This window comes from Mustela erminea, chromosome 11 (genome assembly GCF_009829155.1).
Source record: "Mustela erminea isolate mMusErm1 chromosome 11, mMusErm1.Pri, whole genome shotgun sequence".
Lineage (NCBI taxonomy): Eukaryota > Metazoa > Chordata > Mammalia > Carnivora > Mustelidae > Mustela > Mustela erminea.
In genome coordinates, this window is record NC_045624.1 from 4840330 (window position 1) to 4857819 (window position 17490).

The 17490-nt window shown below is 40.8% G+C and overlaps 1 protein-coding gene across 19 annotated transcripts in view; it reads left to right on the top strand.

The window, feature by feature from the left end:
- The window catches only part of KMT2C (lysine methyltransferase 2C), a 270498-nt gene that overhangs the window by 184617 nt on the left and 68391 nt on the right, over nt 1–17490 (top strand). For all 19 annotated transcript variants that reach the window (XR_004276659.1, XM_032303952.1, XM_032303959.1 and 16 more), the window contains 7 exons: nt 6286–6387; nt 6582–6686; nt 11778–11959; nt 12212–12376; nt 13794–13903; nt 14407–14472; nt 15447–15659. Coding sequence is in view for 18 of the 19 variants with exons in the window: in XM_032303952.1 (XP_032159843.1) it covers nt 6286–6387; nt 6582–6686; nt 11778–11959; nt 12212–12376; nt 13794–13903; nt 14407–14472; nt 15447–15659 (943 nt within the window). In the remaining variant the exon portion in view is untranslated. The remainder of the gene's footprint in view (nt 1–6285; nt 6388–6581; nt 6687–11777; nt 11960–12211; nt 12377–13793; nt 13904–14406; nt 14473–15446; nt 15660–17490) is intronic.

The following is a 17490-nucleotide window of genomic DNA, read 5'->3' on the forward strand; positions in this document are numbered from 1 at the left end:
GTGCTTTTGGTGTCTGAGAAATAATTGCATAACCCAAATTTACATCTTCTAGATGTGTCATGGTTTTAGGTGTTATGTTTATCTATAGGATCCAGTTTAAGCTAATTTTCATGTATGATATGAATATCATATCTATATGAATATAGATCAAAGATCATATTTTGAATACCCAGTTGTTTGAACACCATTCTCTGAATCGCCTTTGTTACCATTCCTAACCATTAGTTATCTGTATGTTTGTGGATCTGAGTATACTGTGTATACTGTGTATACTGTATTACACTGTTGATCCATTTCTCCATCTTTAGGCTAATACTACACTATATTCAGTATTTTTACTTCACTATTGAAATCAGACAATTAGTTTTCCTGTTTTTTTTTTTTTTTTACACTTTTTCAAATTTGTTTTGGCTGTCCTAAATCCTTCAAGTTTCTATATGAATTTTACCATTGGCTTGTCAATTTCTGCAAATAAGCCTGCCAGGATCTTGATTGGGTTTGCATTCAAACTATAGATCAGTGTGGGGGATGTTGATATTTTAACTGTGAAGAGTCTTTCAATCCATGAACATTGTGTATCTTTCTTTTTAAATTGTCTCAGTGATGTTCTTTAGTTTACAACATAAATGTCTTTTGCTTTATTTCTCAGATTTATCTCCCAAGTTTTCCATATTTTTTATGCTATTGTAAATGGCAGTGTTGTCTCAATTTCAGATTGTAGTTGTCTGTTGCTACTATCCAGGAATACTCATTTTTGTGTATTATATTCTACAGCCTTATTAAACTCTTGTATTACTTCTACTTGTTTATTTGTAGAACCCATTGAGTTTTCTACACTTACAACACTTATGATCATGTTGTTGGCAAATAAAGTTTTATGTCTGTTTAATCTGGAGGTTTTCATTTCTTCTATTTATTGCACTTGCTATAATCTTCAGTACAGTGTTGGATAGAAGTGATAAGGTAACCTTGTCTTCTTTCCTGTCTTGAGGAGAGAAAACATATATCTTTCATCATTGAGTATGGTGTTAGCTCTAGTTTTGTTTTATTTATTTATTTATTATTTTATTTTATTTATTTATTTGACAGACAGAGATCACAAGTAGGCAGAGGGGCAGACAGAGAGAGAGGAGGAAGCAGGCTCCTTGCTGAGCAGAGAGCCGGATGCGGGACTCAATCCCAGGACCCTGGGATCGTGACCTGAGTTGAAGGCAGAGGCTTTAACCCACTGAGCCACCCAGGCACCCCTTTATTTATTTTTTTTAAAGATTTATTTATTTGAGTGAGCAAGAGGGAGAGAGTGTGTGCACAGGTGTGGGCAGAGGGGTGGAGGGAAATAGAGAAAGAGAATTTCAAGCAGACTCCCTGCTAAATGCAGAGCCTAGCATGGGTGATCTCATGATCGTGAGATCATGACCTGAGCCAAAATCAAGAGTCAGAGGCTTAACTGATGAAGCCACCCAGGTATCCCTAATCAGTTTGAGGAAGCTCCTTTCTATTCATAAGTTGCTGAGATGTTTTTTAATCAGGTGTAGCTGTTGGATTTTGTCAAATGCTTTTTCTGCATTTATGGCTTTTTTATTGATATGGTGAAGTATATCGATCGACTTTTTTTGTATGCTAAAGCAGCCCGTGTTGTGATAAACTATACTTGGTCATGATGTTTTTTCTTTTTTGTATATTGTTGGGTTCAAATGGCTAAACATAAGAAGTTTATAGATATGTCTATAGTATAGACATAGAGGGTATTGGTTGGTCTCTAGTCTTATTTTCTTACAATTTCTTTGTTTTTGGTATTGGCAAAATGCTGGCTTCCTTGAGTAAATTAGGAAATAGAAATTTCTCTTCAGTTTTCTGGAAGAGTTGTGTGGTATTGGAAACATTCTGCCTTATAGTATTTCTATAGAATCATTAGTGAAGCCATTTTGGCCTGGAGTTTTCTTTGTGAAAAGATTTTTTTTAAAGCTTTTATTTTAATCACCCAGTGCTTACCATTGACAAGTGCATTCCTTAATCTTCATCACTCATTTCACCCATCCCCCACCCCGAACCATCAGTTTGTTTTCTGTAGTTAAGATCTGTTTCTTACTTTATCTCTCTTTTTCCCCCTTTGCTCATTTGTTTTATTTCTTATATTCCACGTATGTGTGAAACCATATGGGATTTATTTATGACTTATTTCACTTAGCATTATACTCTATAGCTCCATCCATGTCTTTGCAATGGCAAGATTTCATTCCTTTTTTATGCCTGAATACTATTCTATTGTGTGTGTGTGTGTGTGTGTGTGTGTGTGTGTATATATATATATATACCACATCTTTTTTATCTGTTCATCAGTCACTGGATACTTGGGCTGCTTCCGTATCTTGGCTGTTGCAAATAGTGCTGCAGTAAACATCGGGGTGCATGTATCCTTTTGAATTTGTATTCTTGTATTCTTTGGGTAAATACCCAGTAGTGTAATTGCTGGATTCTAGGGTAGTTCTGTTAGCTTTTTGTGGAATCTCCATACTGTTTTTTGTAGTGGCTGTACCAGTTCACTTTCCTACCAACAGTGCAAGGCAGTTGCACTCACCTGTACCTGTTGGTTGTTGTGTTTTTGATGTTAACTATTCTGACAGGTGTGAGGTGATCTCTCAGTGTAGTTTTGATTTGCATTTCCCTGATGGGAAGTGATGATGAGCATCTTTTTATGTACCTGTTGGCTCTCTGGATGTATTTGGAGAAATGTCTGTTCATATCCTCTGCCCATTTTTAAATTCGATTATTTGGTTTTTTGGTGTTGAGTTCTATCAGTTCTTTATTTATTTAGGATACTAATCCTTTATTGGCTATGTTATTTGTAAATACCTGCTCCCGTTCTGTAGGTTGCTTTTTAGTTTTGTTGATTGTTTCCTTTGCTGTGCAGAAGCTTTTTATTTTGATGTAGTCCCAATTGTTTGTTTTTTGCTTTTGTTTCCTTTGTCTCAGGGGACCTATCTAGAAAAATGTAGCTATGGCCGATGTCAGAGAAATTACTTCCTATGTTCTTTTCTAGCATCTTTATGGTTTTAGGTATCACATTTAGATCCATTTTGAATTTATCTTTGTGTGGTATATGAAAGTGGTCCAGATAGCATGTTGCTATCTAGTTTTCCCAAAAAGATATGTTGAAGGGGCGCCTGGGTGGCTCAGTGGGTTAAGCCGCTGCCTTCAGCTCAGGTCATGATCTCAGAGTCCTGGGATCGAGCCCCGCTTCGGGCTCTCTGCTCAGCAGGGAGCCTGCTTCCTCCTCTCTCTCTGCCTGCCTCTCTGCCTGCTTGTGATCTCTGTCTGTTAAATAAATGAATAAAACCTTTAAAAAAAAAAAAAAAGATATGTTGAAGACACTTTTCCCCTCTTCTTTGGAAGACTTTTTAACTGTATATTCAATTTCATTGGTGTAGGGCTATTTAGGTTATTCATTCTCATATGAACTTGTCTTTCAAGGAGTTTATCCATTTCATGTAAGTTGACAAATCTGTTGGCCTATTATCCTTTTAATATCTGTAGAATATGTAGTGATGTCACCTTTCTCATTTCCAGTGTTGGTGATTTGTGTCTCCTTTCTCTTTCCTGATTGGTTTTGCTGCAGGTTTATCAATTGTACTGATCTTGAGCCGGCCTTTGCTTTTATTAATTTTTCTCTGTATTTTTTTCCTGTATTTCATTTTATTGATACCTAATGTGATCTTTATTGTTTTCTTCCTCTTACTTTGAGTTTAGTTTGCTCTTCTCTTTTTGTTTACTTATTATGTCCCTGCCTGGAAATCTCCCACTTGTGAGGTTTAGGTTAGAGCTTTCTTTTCTTTTAGGCTTATACCTGTGGTCTAGCCAAATAAAACTTCTGTCACCTTTAGGATAAATCAGATATATATATATATATCTCCTCTATATGTAGAGGCAATACTAGAACACTCTCTCAAAGATTGCCTTCTTTACCTTTGAGGTAAATAGGTTTTATATATCTCGTAGTTTAAAGTTCATGAAATAAAGTGTACAATGAAAACAGTGGGTCACTTCTTACATGTACAGTTGCTGTACAAAAACCATGATTTTTTTTATCACTTGTATTTTAAATATGCTCTTTGAATCTAGGGCATATTGCAGCTTTCTGTACAGACTTTGTTTCTGGTTTGTACTGGGAATACTATAGTCCATCCTTGTTTTTTTATTTCAAATAAAAGTTTTCTCTCATTGAATTTGTCTTTGAAGATAATAAAATTTTATCATTTCTTTGAGCCTGTTCACTAGGTATCATCCAGTTATAAAACCTGTTTTGTTTTCTGTGTTGCAGAAATGAATACTTCCTACTTCAGCATCCTTTTGTTAGCTGTATTTTAGCTGTTGCCACATTTTCATATTTTATAATGTTTTCAGTGTATCTTTAGTCCCTTAGGTGAATGACTGGTAACTTCACTTTTAGTAGACACTCAATTTTTACTAATGGAATGACATTTTATGAATCATCTTGTTTGATTTGCTAAAACTTTAAAATGCTAATTTTGAGATATACTTTTTTTTTTTTAAGAGCGAGGGAGAGACAGAAGGAGGGGCAGAGGGAGAGAGAGAATCTTAAGCAGGTTTCACGCCCCGTGTGGAGACCAGTGCTGGGCTCAGTCTCAGAACCCTGAGATCATGACCTGAGCTGAAATCAAGAGTCAGATTCTTAACCTCCTGAGCTACCTGTACACCCCAAGATGAACATTTTAAAATATATTTCCTCAAAAAAAATTACAGTATACTGTTAGATCAGAGTTACTTGTACCACTGCTTCCTCTTGAGTCTTGATTTTCTTTCTTTTACCAGTTTGATGCCTCTCAATATTAGGTTGATCCATATGAATTTGCCAACCTTCAACCATTTTTGACCTGGAAAAACAGCAATTTCTTCTGAGTCAACCTATTACATGTGCCAGTAAACTACATATAATTGCTTTGTATGTTTTTGTACCATAGTGTTCTACCTCACATAGGATTATGCAGCTTATTTTTCTACTCAGCTAAGTGGCTTGTTGATTTTTTTTTTTTTTAATAGAAATCAAAACAGATTCTTACCACTGTTTCTTAAATGCTGTTTAATTTTCCAGTTTGGATTTTCTGTGGCTTTAGTAATTCCCTAGTGATGACTATTTTGGTTGCTTACTGTTTTCCCTTGTAGTCTTTAGACTTATGACTATAAATTGCTTTTATGGTTGAGTCTATGATGAAAGAGTGGTACTGTCCATTAAAACTGTTCTTAAACTTCTTTGCAATGAAAAATATTACTCGTGTAATATATTCTTTCTTAGTTATTCTTTCAGTCATTCCTCAAGAACAACAATACTATCACTTTCTATTTTGCACTTAACCTGTCCTGTCTCAGCGTGTCGCCCCAGCCGGACTGTAAAAGAGGAGGACTGCGTTTTAAAATATCGGCGCTGGTCCCTCTTCTCTGTTTTAGTAACTAATGTAGAGCTTTTTCGTTATAAGCATTCTGGAAATCATTATTAACAAGCCAGTGGGTACTTAGTTGATTTGGTGAAATTTAACCACGTCCAGAAATGAATATCTGTGGTTGGTAATGTTTTGGCAAAGACTGAAATTTTGATAAGTTATTCAAAATAATATTTTAAAGCAGTGCTGTCCAGCAGAAATATATGTATATCACATACACATCTAAAACTTCGTAGTAGCTACATTAAAAAAGAAAAGAGGAACAGATGTCATTTAACTTCAATGTATACCTTTTGACCCAACATATCCAAAAGTTTACTGTTTCAACATGTAATATATAAAATGTGTGAAATTGTTTATGAGCTATGTTTATGTTCTTTTTTGTTTGATACTGAAGTCTTTGAAGACTGGTAGGTATTTTTACTTACAGCACCTCTCAGATTTGACTAGCCAGATTGCAGGTTTTAGAGTCACTAAAATAGAGTGATACAATTTATATGTAGGTATATGTATGTATTGATATAGAGGCATATACTCACAGAAATGTAGTACAGTTTCTTCCGTTTGTTCATTGAAATTTCTGGCTGTGATTGTTTATATTTTCTCCCTGCTCCTGATCCATGGGACTTGTAATGCCAAAGAGCAAATTAAGTATCCAAAGTGTCAGGACTTGCGCCTTTATGGTATTATCTTGGCAATAGTGATCTAATTTGGGATTATTACTCTGGGCCTTGGCAGAAATTGTATTTTGAATATGAGTCCTCCGTGATTCTCAAGTGTATTGCACATGGAAGGTGTGACTGTGCCCTCTGTGTTTTGCTGCTTACAGGTGTCTGCTGCAGATGTCTCATCCAATAAGGACGAAGAAGAAAACTCCATGCACAACACAGTGGTGCTGTTTTCCAGTAGCGACAAGTTCACCTTGCACCAGGTCTGAGCTCAGTTACGGCCTCCCGCTCTCGCGCCCCTCTTTCCCCCTCCGCTGTAGCCCGTGTGCGCTGAAGTCACTTCCTGTTTAGCTTTAGAGCCATATTAGCTAAGAAGGTAATTTAAAAAAATAAAACTAGTACATTGTTAGCTGAGTCTCCAGCCTAAATTATTATGTTCATGTCTTTTTGATTTCAGGATATGTGTGTAGTTTGTGGCAGTTTTGGCCAAGGAGCAGAGGGAAGATTACTTGCCTGTTCTCAGTGTGGCCAGTGTTACCATCCATACTGTGTCAGTATTAAGGTAAATACTCTTGAATTTCAGTCAGTTAAAAATGTGTTGAAACTTGATACGAGTAGTGTCATGCTGTTTACATTTCTTACAGTTAGTTTTTGTTGAGATCATTAGACATACGTGACAGTATTTAATATTTAAATATTGCCTTTCGAGTGTTACATGAAAAAGTTAACTCCTCTACAAATCCGTGGTCTTAAATTGTAGTGGTTATCCTGCTGTCTCAAAAAACCAAAAATAAAAATGCATGTCTTTAAAAGATACTTTATACACTTACTTGCTAAGGCATGAAGTTTGGTTGATCCATTTATTTGTCTACTGATACTAAAAAGTCGACACCAACCACAGAACTCAGTAGAAATCCCTTCACTCACCTGGTCTCTTCCCCATGTTCTTCTTCTCAACCCTCCCTTGTATATGAAAGGACATTTTCTGTTAGGCTTCTTGGATCAGTGGGTTGGTATTTTTAAATCAGTTTTGGAGCAATTTTGGCCATTTCTTCATGTTTCTTTTCTGTTCCCCACAGCCCCCTTCTGAAATCTTAGTTGTATGTGTACAGAATTACCTGATACTGTCCCAGATCAGTCTCACTTTGTCGATTTTTCTGCAGTTGCTTTTCTGTCTGTACTTTGGTTTGTATAGTTTCAATGACATTCCCCAAACTCACTTTAAAAAAAAAAAAAGGAAAAAAAAATTATTTATTTATTTATTTATTTGGGAGAGGGCGTGAGAACATGAGCAGGAAGGGCAGAGGGAAGAGAGCTCAAGCTGACTGTGGCTGACTGTGGAGCCTGACACGGGGCTCCATATTAAGACCCTGGGATCATGATCTGAGCCGAAACTAATAGTCAGACGCTCAACCGGCTTGTACCACCCAGGCGCCCCTTCCCAAACTCACTTTTGTCACGCGGGGTCTAATCTATTTTTAAATCCATCTGGATATTTCACTGAGATGATTGTATTTTTTTAATCACAGTTTTATTTTACAAAAGTTTGTTATCTTGCAGTTTAGAATTTTTTTCTTGAGTTTTTTTCCTTTCAAGTCCTTGTTCTGTGTTTGTTATTGTTAGTTCTACCATGCCTAACATTTCTCATTGTTTGTATTAGCTTATTATTACTAGTATTAGCTTATTGCCCCTTACAAGGATCTATACATTTTTTAAATTTAGTAATCTTTGATTGAATGTGGCAGTTGTAAATTTTGGCATTATGTCGCGGAGAGTTTGGATTTTGTTCCTTTAGAAAGTATGGAGTGGCGGGCAGTTCTGAAGACATTCGAGCCATTTGAAGCTTCTCGAGGCTTTCAGGGGCAGGTCTAGAGAACCTTCACTTTGAGGTGCTGTTTTCACAATTTTCGGTCTTGGAACCATTAACAGTCTAAAGTTACTAAGGATCCCATAGAGTTTCTGTTTATGAGAATATTCATTATTGACCACCCTTACAGAAATTAACTGGGAATATTTTGAAACATAAATATATAAGCATGTTTGTTAGGATATCATGTAATGATGGTTTATATTTTATATATCATGTAGCCTCTGCAAAACATCACTGTAAGTGGATTAAAGTGAAAAAGGCAAATAACATCTTAGCATCATTTTATTTTATTTTATTTATTTATTTATTTTTTTAAGATTTTTATTTTTTTTGACAGAGAGAGAGAGAGATCACAAGGAGGCAAAGAGGCAGGCAGAGAGAGAGGGAAGAACCAGGCTCCCTGCCGAGCAGAGAGCCTGATGCGGGACTTGATCCCAGGACCCTGAGATCATGACCTGAGCCGAAGGCAGCGGCTTAACCCACTGAGCCACCCAGGCGCCCTTAGCATCATTTTAAAAATAGTTTTGTCCTCACCCACTAGGGTTTCCTAGACCACACTGTAGTGATGGCTTTTCTAGCTCGAGTGTAATCTGAGACATGAAGTGTGGCCTTCACGACATCTCTACTGAATTCTCCCCGTATCCTTCCCCCCACGAGCTCCCCATGAGCCCCTCACTAGTGTCTTTTTACTTTGACTGTTTGAGATTCAAATGTCTTCAGCGTTGTGTGAGCTGTGACAGTTGTTCAGCTTAGAAATGCCCAGTAGCTGGTCTTTGTCGTGTCCTTCTTTGGCCTCCCGTATGTGCAGCTTGATGTTCGGCCAACGCCGTGAGGGAAATTCCGCGTGGACGTCTAGAGCTCTTTCTCTCCACTGCTCCGTCCTTTCCAGGACTCTGTCCTGCCGGTTGCAGCTGCCTCCGCCTCCCAGAACTCCGTCATGTGCCCCAACTCAGTGAGGCCATTGTGCTCTGCTGGAGTTCTCCGTCCCTGGGCAGCTGTCCAGAAACAGTCGACAGCAGAATATTGTAGGGCTCACCTCACTTGTTCTCTCTTCTCAGAAACCACAGTCCTGTACTGCCTTTTGTTCGGTATCTGAAACAAGTGATTAATGCATTTTGCCCCATTTGCTGGTATTTTCTGGTGGGACAGAGGTCTCATGCCAGGTACTCCATCGTAGTTGAAGCAGATACTCTCACAGACTATTAAACACATCCATCAGAACTTACGAATGAAACCCTGGGTAATTCCTTTCAGTTCAGTGGGAGGAAAAAGAAAGTTGTTGGTTGAGCTCTGCAAACTCTGCTGGGAGCTGGGGGGGGCCTTTCCATGAGGGGAGGCTGTCCAGACGGCGCGGAGCTGCAGGGAGCTCAGGCTTGGGAGGGAGGCGGTCGGACAGACTGATGGGAGCGGTTCGAATGGTTGTGGGCATAGTAACCAGACTGACGTGCCTGGGAGAGTGAGTATCGCTGAGTAACCCGAGAATGTGGCTGTAAAGGGCCACAGGGTAGGTGTCTGTGAAGTAGGAAAACTTAGTAGGAATGAAGACACATGATAGCTAGGCTCTGTCTCCCACTCTGTCTTCATCTGACCGTTCCTCTGAGCCGGAGATGGTCAGTCGTGTCCCTCAGGCCAAATCTTTATAAACGAAATTTTATTGAAACACAGCCATATTCTTTTGTCGACATATGTCTTCTGTGGGCTCCACGCTGTTGTGGCACAGTTGTGTCGTTCACAGACCACGTGCCCCGCGAAGTTCAGAGTATTTACTCTCTGGCCCTTTCTAAAAGAAGTTTGCCGGTGACTGCTGTAAGCCACCCTGCTCCTCCTGTCCTAATCTCTGTCCTCCGTTTGGGTAAATAATACATAATTTGATCATCTGTGAGTAATTTAAAAGCATCAGTAGGCTAATCAGACTAATAAATCTACATACTTACGAATCAAACAGCTTTCAGGGCCTTGCAGTGATTGGCTGTCCGCTGTCCTGCTCGGCCTCCACGCTTCCTGCCTGTTGCCCAGGCGGCCCTTCTGACCCTTGCAGGGCCTTCTAGGAGTTGCCTTGAAGTTCTGAGTAACATGCTGTTGCTTCTGCTGTTTCTTTGTTTGATTTTGTTGACTTTTTGCTATGAATAAATAAATGCCAATTGAGGTCTTAAAATAGACCTCTCCTCCCAATATAGTTCTACACATCAAGTCAGTGGACAGTGTTGGTTATGACTCAGTAGGTGTTCACGGGAGACCTAAGTGGTTTGCTGTGGCTTTGTCTTGGAATTTCTAATAGCAAAAATAATACAGTGATTCATGAATCTTCACTAGTTGTTGTTGTTTGCTTATACATGCTGCAGAAACATGATTCTGTCAAATTATTTTGGCAAAAGTAACGTTTCCTGGAAGAAGTCCCGCCCACTCCTGACACTCCCACTTCTTTCTCCACGTCTGTGCTGCTGCTCCGGCGCTGCTGCTCATTCGTCAGCTCCCCTGGGCTGCGGTCCTTTGTTGGGGTCATTGTTTCCCACATGGCGCGCCTTCCTGGTTCTTGTCGCGGCCCTTGTTTTGTTCCTCACATCTTGACTTCATTCAAAGAGGTATTTGGGAGATGAAGTTTGAGTCCTTACATTCCTAAAAGGTACTTTCCTTCCACACTTAGTTGTTTGTTTGCTTGGTTAAGATTTGTATCTTGAAAAGTATATTCCTGTAGAATTGAAAACTGTTACTCTGTTTTAGTGTTCATAGTTGGAAAGTTTGATGCCGTTTTGATAGCTGTTTTTTACTTATTTAGCTCTTTTACCTTCCTCTGAGATAGCTTTTAGACTTTCTTACTCTCCATGATCTGAATTTTTATTCTGTATTTTGTTTGCTCTTTCAGTAACATACCTACTTAGTGGTCCTGTCTTACAGATTCTGTTTTTTTGAGAGTTTTCATTTGGATCCAAGTTCATAATTGTACATGGAGTGGCTACTTTGAGGAGTGTGTCAGAAGTATAGAAATTCTTGGGGCGCTGGGGTGGCTCAGTCATTAAGCATCTGCCTTCGCTCAGGTCATGATCCCAGGGTTCTGGGATCGAGCCCGACATTGGGCTCTCTGCTCGGCAGGAAGCCTGCTTCTCCCTCTCTCATTCCCACTGCTTGTGTTCCCTCTCTCCCTGTGTCTCTGTCAGATAAATAAATGAAATCTTAAAGAAAAAAAGTACAGAGATTCTCAAACTTTCCTGCTAACTTAGACCTTGTGACAGAGGAGACTAAACAGAGTGGTGGTGAGCGTCGGAAGTCCCACCGTCATGGCCTGAGAGCCTCCAAGGTCATGAAATGTCCTTGGGAATTTATGATTTACTCTAAATTTTTTAGATTTTTAAATACTGACTTTAATATATAGATCCTTGTGCAATGTATACAAGTTTTAGAAGTATGAATTCATGAAACATCACAGGTGGAAACTAGGCCAATACATTTTCAAAACTTGTATTAACAGGGAAGGGGAAGTATACTTGATTTCTTCAAAATCTAGTCGCCGCCTCTGTAAGTGGACATAAAGTCCGAGGACGAGGTGGTTAGGCATTCGAGTATGTTCTGCTTTCTGTTACCCTGTCCCATCGGGGCCCTTGTGAAAGTACATGTTCCCACACCTGGGTTGGGCCACTGCTGGTGCTCAGTGCGTGTTACTTGATTGGCTCTTCCCTGCTTCCTGAGACATCAGCGCTGCGTCCTCATGTGTATGACGTATGTGATCGTGCAGAATGAGGAATCGGTTAGTGTGTCAATCACTTGCATCGGTGGTTTCTTTTACAGATCACTAAAGTCGTTCTTAGCAAAGGTTGGAGGTGCCTGGAGTGCACCGTGTGTGAGGCCTGTGGGAAGGCGAGTGACCCCGGAAGACTCCTGCTCTGTGATGACTGTGACATAAGCTACCACACCTACTGCCTCGCCCCTCCTCTGCAGACCGTGCCCAAGGGGGGCTGGAAGTGCAAATGGTACTGCGGGACTTGCCTCCCCTCCTTGGCCTCGCAAGTGCACAGCGCTCCCACCGTTCTTAAAAATTAGCTGCCCCCGCTTCATTGCCTGACAACATGTCGAGTATGGTAGATGCCATGCCGCCTCTCAGAAAAATGTTCTGATTTGCTTTCAGTGATTCCCCCTATTCTGTTCTAGTGTGTCTTCTTGATTATAGTTACTAAATAACTACGTAAATAAAATGAGACTTGTTGGGGGGTGTTGGGTTTCAGGTGTGTTTGGTGCAGGCACTGTGGAGCGACATCTGCGGGTCTGCGATGCGAGTGGCAGAACAACTACACACAGTGTGCTCCCTGTGCAAGCCTGGCTTCCTGCCCCGTCTGCTGCCGGAACTACCGAGAAGAAGACCTTATTCTGCAGTGCAGACAGTGTGATAGGTATTGTGCTACTTTTTAAATTCCTTTTTCTCTTGCAAGTGTTTCTCTTTTAAATATAGCAAAAGGAAATTGGAAAATAACATTCTCTGTCTTAAATTTAAGAAGCAAGACTTTTTGCTTTCTAGATTTTCTGTTGGCTAGAAACTTAGACAAGTTTCCTGTTTTGTACTTGCAGTTCCAGACAATGATTTTTGACTTGAGGCTTTTAAGGGTTTTATGAATTCTTGAAATTAGGTACAGAATTATTGCCTGCATGTATGCATTTATCTGTGAAGGGTTTTTGGTTTTTTTTTTTAAGATTTTATTTATTTATTTATCAGAGAGAGAGAGCGCACAAGTAGGCAGAGAGGCAGGCAGAGGCGGAGAGAGAAGCAGGCTCCCTGCCGAGTAAGGAGCCTGATGTGGGGCTCGATCCCAGGACCCTGAGATCATGACCCGAGCTGAAGGCAGCGGCTTAACCCACTGAGCCACTCAGGTGTCCCCATGGAGAGTTTTTGAATCTTTTATTAGATTCTACAAATGGTCTCACACATTTTATTTTCCTTAAGCTAGTTTTTCTTACAGCTGTGGATATTAACTGTCCAGGTGCGGGGTATGAGCTCCCCGCCCTTGGTAGTATGTGAGCAACTTCGAAGTCAGGAGTGTTTTCTTTGGTTTCGGTGATACAATCTTTTTTTTTTTTTTTTTTTTTTTAATTTTTATTTATTTATTTATTTGCTAGCCAGAGGTCACACTTAGGCAGAGAGACTTGCAGAGAGAGAGGGAAGCAGGCTCCCTGCCGAGCAAAGAGCCCGATGTGGGGCTCGATCCCAGGACCCTGAGATCATGACCTGAGCCAAAGGCAGAGGCTTTAACCCACTGAGCCACCCAGGCGCCCCATCGGTGATATAATCTTGTGCTGAGTTCATAGTCAGCACTATATGCGTAGTATTAGCTGTAAAGTTATTTTGCCAGTAATACAGGGTTCTCAGGACTCTGCCTAGCGATTTTTTGTTCAAAGGCAAGGTAATTCCTTTTTCCCCGTGAGCATTCAGCCTCAAACACATGAGCTCCGTCTACTCCACAGTGGGTGCCCGCCACACGGAGCCCAGACACGCTAGCCCATTTGCAGACGACTTCGTGCTTTCCCAGAATTCCTTCGTGCTCGCCCTCACGAGCTTCTGCTTCTCTGATGCACTCACTGTGTGATCTGAGGGCACTTAACCCGCCCTCCATGTGCTTTTGCTTCCTTACCAGTACTTGATCGCTCTCTTTTTCTGTGGCTTATTCTCAGCTCTGAAAGTTTTCGCGGGTCGGGAGCTGTGGTCAGGAGAAGGGGCAACATAGGAGGAACATCTGAGCCTTAGGGGCTCTCGGTGTGGCAGCTGCCAACTCCTGCTGCAGTTCTGTTTTAATGTGCAAAATACGGTTTTTTTAGATGGATGCACGCAGTTTGTCAAAACTTAAGTACTGAAGAGGAAGTGGAAAATGTAGCCGACATTGGTTTTGACTGTAGCATGTGCAGACCCTATATGCCTACATCAAATGGTAAGAAAATACCGTGAACCGTGGGTCTGTGCTCCTGTAACTCCCTTGCGCTGTGCTGTCCATACCCAGGGAGTGGACTTGCCTCTCTTTTTCATTTTGTGAAACAGTTATCTGGACAAGTATTTTATGAAAAATAAGTTCTTTTAGTTGTAAATATTTTCCCCAACTTAATATATTAAAACAGTTGGCTTTCCTAAAGAAAATAAATTAAGCATGTGTTGTAGATACATAGTGATTTTCCCTTCCCGACCCGTCATCTTGTAGTTCCTAGGAATACGTAGAAATCCGTGTGCTGCTGCTCACCTGGGCTTCCGTGGGGTGTGTGTCCTTCACTACTGCTCCCTGGTGTTGTTAAAGACAGTCTTGAACTCTATTTAGTGTTTTAAGTATTTACTTCAGTAAAATGGGTGCAGAAGTAGAATATTTAATTATGTATAAATCCTTCAGTGGTTCATTTTCTGAAAAAAATTACACAGTTTCTTTTTTTTTCTTTTCCATTTCAGTGCCTTCCTCAGACTGCTGTGAATCCTCCCTCGTAGCACAGATTGTCACAAAAGTGAAAGAGCTAGGTAAAGCCTCTGGCCCTTTGCTTCACCGTCCCTTACAGAGAGCACGTGCATGCTGGTCATTGATACAGCCGACCTGCCGCATGTGCCACGAAACCCGCCTTTGTCGTACGAGTGTTCAGCCTAAGTTCCCTGATGTTGTCAATCGTTTCTGTGACTGACACGTGTCCTGGGTGTCTTACCCAGCTTTCACGTGACACGCTTCCTGTCAGTCTCAGCAAAGTAGCAGTGAAATAACCACCCAGAGTAATCGTTGGCCCCATACGTGCTTTGGTTTCATTGATGTATCACTGTGCTTAGTGACAAATTTAGCAGAAACTAAGGCCTGGTTATCGAACAGTGACTTTTTTTTCTTATGAGAATTAATTGAATTTCTTACTCTTTTTTTCGTAATGGATTAACGAGGGTGGTGACTAATAGGATATTTTTTTTAAACCATTGTTCTTTTGTCTAATTCTGTTTGGTATCATTGGATACAAAAGCATTTGGATAGTGCAGAAATTTTAGTGGATTGCAGTTTTGTACATTGAAACATTTGCAGGATTTCTTCTTACTCACCACCTCTCCGAGTCACTGATTACACTGGTACTTGGCTCCCCACGTGGCCTTCAGTAGTATTCTTGTTCCTCTTACATAAATTGATTCTCACCTTTTAGTTTGAAAAGATAGTCTGGGAAAGGCTCATAGTCACGTAGCAGAAGCATTGCCTTCAGCGTCAGTGCTTTCTTTCTAAATCCTCATGTTGACAGATGAGGAGAAAATGCCAGGCAGACCTTGTAACCTTTCTGCTTATGATCCCAGGAAGTCGACCACTCTTTCTTAGTTTCAGTTGAGCACCGTGAATTATTTGTGCATTTCATGTATAATTGCTTTATAGTCACAGTCTCTTCACAAGGTATTTTGAAACAGCCCTCAACTTATCAGCGCAAGTTAAAGTGAGACTTTGAATGTATATCCTTGGGATATTGTAATTTTAGATCCACCCAAGACGTATACCCAGGATGGCGTGTGTTTGACTGAATCAGGGATGACTCAGTTACAGAGCCTCACAGTTACAGTTCCCCGAAGAAAACGGTCAAAACCAAAGCTGAAGTTGAAGATTATAAATCAGAACAGTGTGGCCGTCCTTCAGACCCCTCCAGACATCCAGTCAGAACATTCAAGGGATGGAGAAATGGATGATAGTCGAGGTAAGACTGACTTATTTTCCATTCATCATGTTCACAAGAAGGAAATAAAATCATTTTTAGAATACACACCTTTTATCTCAGGGTAAAATCTACTGACTTAGGTAACCCTTGATATGACCTTGACCTTTCTAAGTGAGTTATCTGCTTGGACTTTTCAGATTTTCGTCTTTTCACATGGTCTCTAGAACGGACTTATTTACATTATAGAACTCTCCAGGAACACCGAATCTTTGAATATCTTTCACATACTACCTTAGATAGGTAGTATGTGAGCAGCTTCAAAATCAGGAGTGTACCCCTAGATGGGGAAATTGAGAGGGCCGCATTCTAGTTTGCTAGGTGGCAGCATGAACCTCAGATGCTGTGAGCTCAAGTACCGTGGCTCAGTTTAAGTGGAACGTGGTCCCTCCGTTCCTGCACGGAAAAACCATTATTAATGTTCAAGTGCACATTGATGTTCACAGATGTTCATCATAAACATACCTGTTTATAACTATTTTTTTTATCCCAGGAGACACCAGGGATTTTCTGGCTGAATCCTTGAGATGACAGAATAATTTTAGTAGTATTAAATTCACTATGAGTCACATTTTGCCTATTTCCGAAGATCACCACAAGCTTATGTCTTTTAGGTTGGTTGTTTCATTTCAGCTGACTCGAAACAAAGTAATAAATACATCTGTCCATCACATTATTCAGCAGTATCTGTCAAATCCTCCTCTGTGCTGGGTGTTGGAGGTCATGTCAGTGAACAAAGCAGACAAAATTCTGTACTCATGAAACTTACTTTTTAATGTTAGGAGCAAAGATTACTTTCAAAAACAGCACATAATAAGTGAGTTGATTACAGTCTGTTTAGCAAGTGTTCCGGGAAAGCTAGCATTGGAGTAAGAGGAATGGGCATGCACGTGGCAGTGGGAGGCAGCAAATGAGGTGGAAGCAGCAGGTGAGCAGAGGCGTGGGAGAAGTGAGAGGCCACTGCACTGGCTGAGGGAAGAGCGTCCCAGACAGGACGGGGGCCAGTGCACAGGCTCCGGGCAGGCGTGTGCCCAGCTAGCATGTGTGAGGAGTGTCATGAAGACCAGTGTACCCAGCAGTGAACAGAGGTGGCTGCAGGAGGTGCAGAGATTGGGGGTAAGAGGAGAGAGAAAGCATGACTCAGTTGGTCATACGGAACCACAGCGTTGTGCCTTAGGAGTTTCCATTTCCTGTGGATGGACTGGGAGGTAATTGGAGGTTTCTGAGTGCGTAGTGGCTTAGTCTTCCTCCAGTTTTTAAAAGCACACTTGGCTGTAATGTGCCTAGACCACTGGGCCCAGGAGTTGCGGCACGTGGGTCTGTTGGGGGCTGTTGCAGGAGGCAAGCGAGGGATCGTTCTGGCCAAGAGCGGGCGTGTTTTACCGGTTAGTCCTCACCTTTCCCCCGCAGTGTTGCGTTTGGGTCTGTCGGGTGGGGAGAGAAACTCTGATGGTTATGGAGAGCTGATGTTCAAATACTATGAAACAGGAAGTCAGATTTTGAAGTTTAGTGATTTGTGGCTTGTGAAGAAATAGTCTGTAACTGCGAGGAATTGATCACATCGCCATCAGCCAGAGTACAGTGCAGAGTTCGTTTCTGTGGACAGTAGGCGTCTGAAAAAGGATCCCATCTTTCTCAAAGCCGAGAAATGCTGCGTTTCAGACATTTCCTGACAGTACACATTAGTTCTCAAAGTCTGAGATTACAGAATCTTTTAAAAGGTTGGCAAAACAGCATTAGAAAGGCCTGAGGAGGTTTTCCCTTTGACTACTATTCTACACCACACCACCATGGGAAACGATGTTTCCAGATT